We start from the raw sequence: 12,630 nt of genomic DNA on the forward strand, positions 1-12,630 counted from the left end.
TCCTCGTGAGATTTCTAATCAAAGTTGCTACGTACGCTAAACACATGTTCATTTTTGATTATTTTAATACAGGGAAGGACCGCAGGGAGCGCAACTGAGCGAGCGGTGATCTGCATAGCTAATTACTGTTGTCATACGGGCGGCGTTCTATTGTTTACAAGGTTGTCATAAGTGGTTTCATAGCGGAATAACCAACTTATATCATAACATAGCAGCGCCATAACGTCAGCTCGTCAATATATTACCTATAAAAGCTTAATATATAAGCATAGAAATTAATGGAATTTTGTGACGTAATAATTTCATCACTATAGACATCTTTGTATGGCTTAATTGCATTTTAGCTGACTTGTTGTATAATAACTCGCTAGCGTAACAGGTGGGATTATTTACGGTGGCTTGCTAACGAATCAATATACACAATCGATCGGTTGCGCTGTATACATCATCCGCCTGTTTGGTATATATTATAAAGCGCTTCTAGTCAGATTTATATGTTGTTGTTTTTAATACAGATTTTAACAATGATTGTAATGTTTATCAAAAATGCTCTGCTAGGTAAGGAACTACGTGTCGCGCGCGGGTACAGTGTGTTGTGCCACCAACAGGCTTTACTGTAGGCCTATCATATAGTATTCGTACATGAATTAATTGCTATATCGCAATATGAGAGGTTTTTAACTTAACAATTTAATCAAAAATCGTGCTCAATATTCACGTCATCGAATCTGGTACTGTCGTTCGTGCTTGGTGTAGCATCGGAAATAGAATGATCTAATTCGGGCTGGATACTGCTTGGCGTTTCCCGCCTGTGGGAGTGTAACATGCTTCCAGGGTTTTCACATTCTGATGGCTGGAAAGCGTGGAACACATGCGCATCAGGAACCAGCTAAATTGAGACTAGCGGTACTTAAGCAACCAAGGTCACGACCAAGAGTCGAGTGTTCCAAAGAGCTATTGAGAGTCCTTAAGCATGCATTCAAATGCGAGCTCGTCTGACGACGTGGGATATTTCCATAGCTGTACTTACTCGGTGCAATATTTTAGATTATATATATAATCTAAAATATTGCACCGAGTACAGCTATGGAAATATCCGACGTCGTCAGACAAACTCGCCTTTGAATGCATGCTCAAGGACTCTCAATAGCTCTTTGGAACACTCGACTCTTGGTCGTGACCTTGGTTGCTTAAGTATATATGTATATATAGCGAGAGAGAGTGGGGGAGAGAAAGGAGGAGAGATCGATCGATTGATAGATAGATAGACAGACATACAGGTTGTCTTAGATATTATCGTTATGACGGGGAAATGAAAACCTCTACCGCCCTACCCGGCAAGTACGCGTCGTGTTAAAGCACTCTCCGCAACACAAGTAGCACGCGTAATAAAATATTTAGTGCCTGGCGACCAGAAAACACGAACTGGTTCTAGTCAGGGTAACGAGACGAGGCTTGGGCGTGCAGGCGTCACGCTTGCACAGCAACACGATCGAAGCTCTCCCTATCGGCAGAGATGGCGTACTCTGTTATATTATTCGCAGCAAGGAGCTAAATATAGGAGTTACACTGCGGAATATATTCGCAGCGGTGATACACCGTGTAAATAAACGCACGCAGACGCACGCAGATGCGTGGGCTGCGGTCTGATCGCCTGCTGCTAGCCGCGCGATAGGTGAGTATCGGGTGCTTAATCACCATCTAGACCGCGGGCACATATCGGGTGTATTGTGCGCGTACCCAGCATCAGCAATAGTAGCAAAAGTAGCATTTGCTATAGGCCCCGCCGTTTTAGGGGTCCCGCGGTTTAGGGGCTGTGTAATATGATGAGCTATCTAATAATTTTGCGTAAGAATATATATTTTGAGTATACACGTAAACCTGCTACCTATAATGAGTGCTGATATAGTTTATTTGTCAATAAATCTATTACAAAAGTATTAGATTTAGATTAACAGAAATTTACGTGTTTTAACATTTATGTTTTTTTTAATATTCAGGGCCCCTTTATAACATATGCTACAAGCCCCGCACTAGCTCAATCCGGCCTTGATTCCCAGGTGTTGTTTCACTTTCAGATTTGCCTCGATCGTAATGATATCAATATCTATCCATAGCCGTTATAACAGGAGTACAAGTATTGGAGATGAATTAGTAGATGAATTAGACATTCTCTCATTTATGTACTTCTGATCGTATTACATGATGGCAAGAGTAGATAATAACACAATAACATAATAATGTGTTATTATCTACTCTTGATGATGGGTGGACGTAGCGCGTCGCATGTGTGTACGGAATCGGCGTCAAGGCCACGTCAACCGCGCACTGTGTGAAGAGACAAACACACACGCACGATTTAACAACCCCCTACCTCTCACCTCGTCCGGACGAGCCATTCCGGTTTCTACTGTGAGAGTAGTTCATTTCACCCGCACGCACGAACGCACGCACGTACACCAAATCATGCGCGCATGTACGTACGTAAGCACACACTCGCACACACGTATACACGCGCACATACACACACATTTATGCGTGCATGTGTGCGTGCACTCATGCGCGCGCACGCACACACACACACTAAATCCTCAACGCAATCAAAGACGTTCGCACGCACGCACGCACGCACGACGTCACGGTCGCACGCACGCATGCACGCACATACGCACGCACACGTGCGTACGCACGCACGCACGAACACACGTACGCACTCACGCACGAGTAGCAGCAGGCTCATGGGCATGACGCATTTGCGACTGACAGCAAAGCATGCGGGTTATTACACGATGCGTCCTAGACGTACGTCCTAGACGTAGGCCTACGTCCAAAACGCACCGTGTATGACAATGCAAATGTATGACCCTTGCGATATCGGATGCACAGGACGGATGTTCTAATTTCTTCCGACATTGCGTTTGCATTGTCATACACGGTGTACGTCCTAGACGTACTAACGTACACCGTGGAAGGCGGAAAGTCGGAAAAGTCGGAAGGTGGAATATAAGAATGGAGGCGAAAAGTCAATATATGAAATTTAGCACATGGACGTACGACGAGTAGCGACGGTTGCCACCATGCGCCGCCTCAACTGGAAGATGTTGCCATACTAGCCAAATAGAACATGTTCTAATCTCCCAACTATAATGGCTATCGACCAGTTGCTCGCGCGACTTTTGCGTTAACACTGCCGATTTTCGGTTGTGTAGATGGGAGGTTGGTCCTACTCTCCAATTTGACAACATTAAGTCGGTAGTGTAAGCCCAGCTTTACCCCTGATCATTGAGTCGACTGCAGCTAGACAAGTGGCGATGGGAAACTTGGCCCGGGGATATGTTACGAGATGAACTGAACTAAAAAATCAGTATTTTTACACTAAAATTGCTCACATATTTAATTTTTTTTTTAAATTCTTTAGATTATTTATTATCGTTATAATCGTCATCGTAATAATCATGATAGTACTAATAATAATAATAATAATAATAATAATAATAATAATAATAATAACTAGGAGTTCGATCAACGCGTCACGATTACAGAATTACATGCAATAATGTGACATGCTGGTGTCCTGTAGCTTTAAAAGCATACTACATATGTGCTCAGGCTATTAAATTTTCCAGGCACGACGCGTTAATGCAGACAACATGCGTGCTAAAACACGAAGATTAGTAATACTTCTACTAGTGCCAGCAGTGCCTGCCATACATATACATGGGGAATTCGTGGACAAAACAAGAGAATATGGCCGCTGAAACATCGGCTGCAAACATCAGTTAGGAACGACGGGAAATTTCTTATCGGTTTGCTCGATTAGCAGGGATTATCTTTTTTTCTTCGTCTCGCCGTGTTTTTAACAACACTCAATCGACGAACCCTTTTATACGCCGCTCTTTAGCTAGCGCTGAAACGATACGCACCTTGAGTATGCAGGTCAGTAGCCGTTACATTTTTAAACACGAGAGCTGTATCGTGGTATATTGCTGTCTGCGCGCAGCAACGTAGCGGTCGGAGGGAGGGTTGCTTTGGTACCTTTTACGTTAACCTGTTATTACCCGAGGCAAAAGAAACTGTAGACCTGTAGTATGAATCCGCAATAAGAGTTGTTTAGTCGCCTAGAGTCACAGGGGTAAGTTGACGTGTTTATTCGTGGTTAGAAAGTGGCCATTCCCGATGCGGTGAGTGCGAAACAGAAATCTATAACTATATGTGCATATACACGACGAGTGAGCCCCAGAAATTGTCGCTACTGATAATGGCAAGCGGTGCAGCGCACGTGCACCTAGATGTGACACATATAACTCTGCGTGATAGTAAGGTTAGTATAACACGTGTATGGTAGTACACGTAGTGGTGGTATATGTACACGTAGCACACGTAGTATGTATATATAGCACACGTAGTGGTGGTATATCCCGTGACGCGGCATACGTGCATTATTATGCCGCTTTTATAGTAATATTATATCAATATTGCAGATAGTGTCGCAAGCCCATCTAATTCTGAATAAATATTTGCGTGAAATATCTAAAGTCTCTATATAAGCGAGCCAAGCGGTAACTAGTGTAGCTGGCTCGTGAAACGTGGTGGTGTGTGAGTCGGGCGCTTCGGTGAAAGTCATTAGTGGTCCTACACCATACATTTCCTACAGCGTATCCTATAGTTACGAGAGTCAAGTGGATAGTCTATAGTTACGGAGTGGCAACTAGCCCCTGACCGCGTTCGCGGAAATGAGATAATATGATTGAAAATATTTTCTAAAACTTGTTATTCTGAATATTTCATTAATATGCAGAAAAAACTTTAACTAACGTCTAGGCCAAACGTGAGAGAAGTGTCAATCTAAAGAGTTCAGAGCGAGCAAGAGAGATACTAGAAAGTGCCCATATTCTGTAAAATATATAAATACCATGAATTGGGCCGGCTATAGGGCCGCCGTATTAAATAAAAATAACACATATATGTTACTTTTTCGATTGCGCGTGAAAACAGAAATTTGTCTGTGACAGTATAATCGAAATGGGTACGAAATTCTCTTACACGCAAAACTGCTCACATGCGCTGTCTCATAGGGTTATATCCCAAGCTCCCAAGCAATAACTCACCGTCGCCCGTTTCGCTACACTATAGTTCGCGCTTTGCCTCTGCGTGCAGCTAGATCCAGGGGTTAGATCCGTGCCTTCTACTTAGCGATAGCAAAAAAAAAAAACCGCGCGATCGGAGAAAAAATTTCGAGTAGGTGCTCCCACGTGCATGCCTGGTGGGCACCGAGCTCGTGGTTGCGTTATACAGCACCGGAAGAGTTCGAGGGGCTGACGTGTAGCGGTCCTGTGCGTTGTACTAGAAGTAGTGGGCCAACACTCGTGTTTTATTCACGCCGCGTGTCGGCGTCCGAACTGATATCAAGAGATAATAATACCTCGGTATTATTAGCTCTTGCTGATATCAGGAGTCTATCAATAGTCTCAATTGATTGATTGACTCAATCAATTGATAGACTCCTGCTGATATCTATATGCACAGCGATGCGTGCTCACGCGAGTTGCTAGACGCAAATTTCGGGCGTCTCTCCCTCTCTCTCGCGGGCGCTCTCTCTCTCTCTCTCGCTCCCGTTCCTTCATTCCTCATTCCCCTTCCTCCAGATCCCTCTTCCGCTTCATACTTTCTCTTCTCCCACCTCTCTCCGCCCTCACGCGCTCTCTCGCTCTTTCGATCTCTCACTCCCTCTCTCTCGCACAATCTCGTTGTTTATTCTCCTCTCGTTATTTATCTCTTCCTCTCGTTGCCTAACTCTCCCTCTCGTTGTCTCTCTCTCTTACTTTGTTTCCACTCCCTCTCTTCCTCCGCTCTCAATCTCTGCTCATTCAGACAACGCCGGACTCCAACTGACATCGAGTTCCTTCTTCTTCTCAGTCGGCGGTCTGCAAGCGATAGGTCGACGAAGAACTAGGTGACGCCATGGCGCGCGCAGGAAAGCTGATGTGTCAATACGACGGCAGGGACCGAGGCTGGGCGTGGGTGATTCTTGCCTCCGCTTTCATCAACTGGGCGATCATCCTAGGTACGTCGTTCTCGTTTGGAGTCTACTACGGACATCTGCTGCATCATTTCAAGCATAGCATGGCCGAGACTGCCTGGGTCGGCTCCATCAACACACTGCTTGTGTTCAGCTCAGGTATAGATGTATACATTGTTATATATATATATATATTTTTTTTTTATATATATATTTCGCTGTGCGTATATTTTGCTGTTCGTGCGTGCGTGCGTGCGCGCGTGCGTGCGTGCGTGCGTGTGTGTGTGTGTGTGTGTGTGTGTGTGTGTGTGTGTGTGTGTGTGTGTGTGAGTGTAAGTGTGTGTGTATATAAGCATAGGTATAGGTATAGGAGTAGATTTATTTATTAGCACAGGCACCGTACGTATTCCGCTGCTTATAAAACAACGCGATTCATTAGACGCACCAAAATTTAACAAATGTTATAATCTGAAAACAGGTTTGACAGCATAATCGCTCTCCCGCCTGGTATCTGCTCACCATCAGTTTGGCTCATAGGGTCTATGTCCCCCAGGGTACTGCCGGAACGTTCCCTGGTCACTATTTGATATGGTTAGGGTTAGGATTAGGATTAGGATTAGGGTTAGGGTTAGGGTTAGGGTTAGTGTTGGGGTTAGGGTTCGGGTTAGGGATTAGGCGTAGACGACTCCCTAGACTCGTTACTGGAGTAGGGTCCGGCATATTAGATAGTACCAGGGTACGTTCCGGTATACCGGTAGACATAGACCCTCTCAGCATCAGTTAGGTCCACTTTCTCCACGCCTTCTGCTGCGTTTTACCCCTTTGTCTCTATATTTCACAAGCCCTCGTCGCTGTCAACATTATAGTTAGTATAAAATTCCACTGAGACGTATAACATACATTCATAAAAGAAATAAAGGATAAAAGCTCAATCATGTTACAATTGTGATACTGTCTGCTACATCGATCTTCAGCATTTTGGATATAGGGTGATTTTTAGGAAACATTTTTTAATATAAAATCTGCGCCGCACAAAACGCGAAATTTGGTATATGTAACTACAAGTGTGGGTAAAAGGCCGGGCATATTATGGCCACAGGAATAACTACTACATATCTTTACCGTACCTACCAAATAGCCTTTCGCCACAGGACTTGCTCGCTACAGTCGCGTGGCAACAGGCCCGTGATTGTACGTTCAAACTCAGGTATATAGGTTGATGATTGCAATCGATCGCATAGCTCATGAATGAGCACGTATGGTGAAGCCTGCGTGGTGTATTCACCGTCGCTATATAACCATAATGACGGCGAGGTTCAACTATTCGGATTGTAAGGCATGAGTCAGAGGTAAGTGGCTGGGTTGGATCTTGCCGTACAGACACTGCGGTGCGATTAAAGGTTCATGAGCTGGCCAGCGTTACGCGTGTATACATGACGCGTTTTCCCAGCCCATGCATGATGAAAATGCCCATGTAAATCTAATGCATTTATGATAACGCCTAGTCATCGGTATACAATGACTGTGAGCTTGCAAGGGCCGGTTTATATTCTCACATGTACCAACGTACCGTCAATAAATTCATAATAATAATAAATAGAAGAAAAATAGAAAGAAGAAAAAGAAGAAGAAGAAATAATAATAATAATATAATAATAATAATAATATAATAATAATAATAATAATAATAATAATAATAATAATAATAATAATATAATCATAATAATAACAATAACAATAACAATAACAATAACAATAACAATAACAATAACAATAACAATACTACCACTACGGCTGCTACTACTGCTGCTGCTGCTGCTGCTACTACTGCTACTATTACAACTACTACTACTACTACTACTAGCTCCTCCTCCTACTACTACTACTACTATATACTACTATTACTACTACTACTACTACTACTACTACTACTACTACTACTACTACTACTACTACTACTACTACTACTACCAGGGAGTAAGATAATATAGGGATTCTATAATATATATCCTATATTATCTTACTCCTGCTACTACTACTACTCCTACTACTACTACTAATTACTAACTACTAACTACTAACTACTATAACTACTAACTACTACTACTACTAACTACTAACTACTAACTACTAACTACTAACTACTACTACTACTACTACTACTACTACTACTACTGATAATAATAATGATAATAATAATAATAATAATAATATCTAATAAAAATAATTAAAAAAAAAAAAAAAAAAAAAAAAAAAAAAAAAAAAAAAAAAAAAAAAAAAAAAAAAAAAAAAAAAAAAATTAATTCTAATAATAATAATAATAATAATCTGATGTAGAGTATTGTTATATTGTGTGTGATGATCATTGTTGCAGGACCGCTCACGAACCTGCTAACGGGTTTCTTCAGCTATCGCGTCGTCATCATCATTGGCGGCCTCCTCGCTGCCAGCGGCTGTCTGCTCAGCGTGTTCGCCACGCAGATATGGCATCTGATCATCACCTACGGAATTATCTGTGGTGAGTAAGATATCTGATCTTCAGCTATGGTTATTATATGTATTGTGAGTATGATATCTGATTATTAGCTATGGCATTATTTGTCGCGAGTATGATATCTGATCATCAACTACGGCATTATCTGTGGAGAGTACGATATGTGATCGTCCGCTAAAAAGGCATCTACGATAAGTGTTCGAGATGGCTAAGAAGTAACTCGTACGCCATTGTGGCTGACTATATGGTGTCCTTTGAAATGAAGCCTACAGCTGCGTTGTGTAAGTGGTAACGTCATGATTCGATGTAAGCTTACATGTCAGATTGACTGCAAACGTTCACGTGGCTTCGTCACAACGATAGACGCCAACAGAGACCCGCGGAATCAGTCCACTTGCAGGTCACGTATGATGGTAAAACCGCACGTGCGTTCTTGGACGGATATGGTTATGACGAACACGTACTCGACCGCGTCGAATTAGACCGATCACCGAGTGCTAATAATAATCCCGTACAAAGCGCTAGTTACGGTATTCCTCCGATCGTAGATATACCAACCAGGAAAATAATGCGACAATACATTCTAATTCCAGCGTCTAGGCAAGTGTCGTAGACAGAATGCAGACCTGTGCAGGGTCAGTGTGATCATCATGATCGGTAACAGAAGGAGTAGAGTTATTAATAACCGTGCGTCGGTACTAAAACTCACCACAATGTGCCACTAACAACAATTAAAAACCCTCCTACATTTATTAATTACTTAATGGTACCACGTACGCGTTTTCTGCGTCCAAGGTAGTTCTGACATGATATACCATCTCCGTGGTTCTCACTGTTAGGTACTTGCCATCGACTGGCATCAGGCCATCAATTAACGATCATATATATTTATGTAACCTGAGTAATTATGAACATAACAGATCACCCGCGAGTGCGTTTAGGCGATACAGTCCGAATATTATTCTAGAATATTGTGTCGGGTTTCCAAATCACCGTAGCCTAGGTATAGCAGGTTGATCAAATTTGTCCGCAAATGCAGACGTTATAACTCCGCTTTGCTAATCTGAGGGTGCAGGTTTATCTACCGGGCAGCACCCCCCATTACTGGGGTCTGCGTCGGCTCGGACTAGTTGATCCTATGCAATGTCATCCACTCATGGAGCACTGTGTAGACACAAACAAGGTGTAGGCCTAATGTTGAAAACGTGGTTAGTTTATGCGAATTTATGGTTAGTATGTTTCAAGATGCGAGGGCTAAAATATGCGATATATGCGCCCACGGCAGTATCACTAGATTATTTATTGCATGTCATATAGAAAAATTCACTACATCTGCTATGGTCACACCTGCTACTCGCAACGTGCAGCATAATAAGCGAGTGGCCAAGAAATACTTGCAGAAATGCAAGATGGCGCGCATTATATGTTTGGCGTATCTATAGGACGTACGTCACAATAGGATGAGGCGAAGCGAGCAACGGAAGTACAGAAACCTGGCTGAGAATTTTGCCGCTGTGCGCATGCCATGTCAGATTATCGTTTCGAAAATCACCACTGGTCACGTGGTGGATCTAAATCCCCTCCAGACGCCCCTATTATATTTACCGCGCAGCTGTGCTAGCTGGGTCCGGGTGCCACCATGGTTAGTAGAGGGAGACTGTCTCTACTAACTATATGGTGCCACGTCCAAGCGTAGCATCATGCCAAGGCCAGCGGGTAGCATGATAGAAAACGTGCAATGCAGCAAATATATGCGCTACAGCTTTGAGGTGGAGGGGGTCTGGTCGTTTTTAGAGATGATTGCTGGCGCAACCTATATAGCTAGTGCAGATGTTCACAAACACAGCCGCTGCAGTTGTGAAGCAAGTATGAGAGTCGACCACGTCTTTTAGGATACTATCAGAGTGTGATTTCTCCGATTTACTTTTACCTACGTTTACGACTTATCTACGGTTAAATGATCTCTAAATTGTGCTCCTCGAACAATTTCGTCAAAAATAATAAAAAAGAAGAGTAATTTTAAAAGCTGTCGATGATTATTTGTTTACAACACCGATTGCGCAGGCACTTATGATGCCATAATAATACACGCGAAGGGTCAGCAACGTTTTATTCGATTCGAGAATGATTGTGGCAATTAAAATTTTACAGCTAGTTTCAACTGAGTTAAGGATATAACTACACAAAATGGCAATTTTTACAGGTAAATGATGATGATAGATAAATATAATATCACTTTTGTTACCAACCCCCGATCTAAGATACACGTGAATGAAATTGAAAACTCTGATGTCTCCACCGCGAAAGGCAGCACAAGTTATTACACCATCCATGCACGATGTCACACTACTGAGCTGTGATTAATAATGGAATATAATAATGTGTTATTATTATACAGAATTAATTCAGTGTTAGCAAACACAATCTTAAAACACAAAAATATTAATAATAAATATCGAACTGCGAAATTGAGTACTCCGTAGCACTATGTAAACCCGATATAGCTGTTAATAGTTTAGCATATTTAGTAATGTCTAATAATCACACAATTCTAATGTTTAATATCATTCCTCCCTTTTCTCAACCAATGACGCCGTGTTGACTGACGGTAGGCTAAGCTTGTAAGCCACAGTTCGTAGCATTACAGGCGAATATATCCACGAAATGTTTCGCAGACGAATACAATCTGCCATTTGTTCACTCGCTATAAGGATTTTCGGTCACCCTAGACTAACCACTCCGTGAAATTGCAGCGCCATGCACGTTTGCACCTACCCGCGGGTAGGCTGTCAAGAGTGCATTCCGCATAATAACATCTAAAATACCAAAACCGGTTTATTCCAGTTAGCAAAGTGGATCCACATGATCCGTGGTTCCAGTATGTTTTAATTTCTTAGAAAATAAATAAGAATTCGAAAGTCGAAGGTAAAATACGAAGCATGCTCTGTTTATGTAGGCGATCAACTGAGTAAGAAAGCTTAATTGTTTATGTAGGATTCACAGCGCCGTGAGTTCATAGGGTCATAGTGGCCTCCAAAAAAGTGTCACTGCAGAAATATATGTAGCCGATGCGGGGGTCTGGGGGTGCTCCCCCCCCAAATTTTTTTTGAAATGTAGAGCCTGGAAATGGCATTTCCTGCATTTTCAGGCTATGTTGAAAGCAACCAATTAATTCTGATCATTTTAAAAGGTCAATTTGTAAATTTCAAAGAGGAATGTAGCTAAAGCTGATGTTTTATCTAATGTATCTAAAATATGTATTATGAGTATGATAACTAATAAAACATTATTTACAAAATTGTATATACTATCAGTATACATAATTATGAAGAATAAGTTTGAATTTGAATAGACACACTCAATAGATAGCACTAATATAACACCTCTAATTGATCAGTATTAATAGTAATACCAGACAGTCCAGTCAGATAACTTGTCATTTTATTTTTTTATTATTCCAATTTTATCTTTTCTGCCTGGATGGCAACTTACAAATTCTGAAATTACATCCTGTTCATCTACCTTGTCTAACATGTCTCGGTGCACATGCATGACCATTGCATTGTTGAGCCTTAACTGGATCGTGCTGGGTCGGGTATGTGCCGCGGGAGAGACCCCCATTTTCAACCCTAACCCTAAACTTCCGTTCCTGTGCATCGCATTTCTAAGAATATCTCGTTCCAGAGCATTAAGTTTAGTTACCATGCAGATCTTACAATTTTGCCGTTCCGGAGACCCTATAGTTTTTAATATTTCCGTTCCAGTGCATCGTACTTCAGAATACGTTGAAGCCGGGTCGTCAAGACATTCATGCAACGTGTGTGTCGTGTATGCATGTGTGCGTGCGTGCGTGTGTTGTGTGTGTGTGTGTGTGTGTGTGTGTGTGTGTGTGTGTGTGTGTGTGTGTGATGAGTGTGCGTGCGTTCATTCTCTCTTCGGGTCATGGGTTTTTTCTCCTCTACATAATACAACATTAATTCGGTTTCAAGTGCTAACAGGCATAGATTTTTAAAGCAAATTCACTGTCCCCCCCCCGCAGTTCGCGGAGACCCCCTTCTTAAACGTGTCCATTCATAGGCATTTGAATTTCAACGAAAACCTAGTTTCGGAGACCCGG

At 42.2% G+C, this 12,630-nt stretch overlaps 1 protein-coding gene across 1 annotated transcript in view; it reads left to right on the top strand.

Annotated features, from left to right (window-relative positions):
- The first annotated feature begins 1,626 nt into the window (after window positions 1-1,626).
- The window catches only part of LOC106806213 (monocarboxylate transporter 12-B-like), a 14,884-nt gene continuing 3,880 nt past the window's right edge, over window positions 1,627-12,630 (top strand). The window contains exons 1-3 of the mRNA XM_014808087.1: window positions 1,627-1,675; window positions 5,917-6,178; window positions 8,394-8,537. Coding sequence (XP_014663573.1) covers window positions 5,962-6,178; window positions 8,394-8,537 — 361 coding nt within the window. The 5' untranslated portion in view covers window positions 1,627-1,675; window positions 5,917-5,961. The remainder of the gene's footprint in view (window positions 1,676-5,916; window positions 6,179-8,393; window positions 8,538-12,630) is intronic.

The sequence above is a fragment of the Priapulus caudatus genome, unplaced genomic scaffold (assembly GCF_000485595.1).
Source record: "Priapulus caudatus unplaced genomic scaffold, Priapulus_caudatus-5.0.1 Scaffold148, whole genome shotgun sequence".
In the NCBI taxonomy this organism is placed as follows: Eukaryota; Metazoa; Priapulida; class Priapulimorpha; order Priapulimorphida; family Priapulidae; genus Priapulus; species Priapulus caudatus.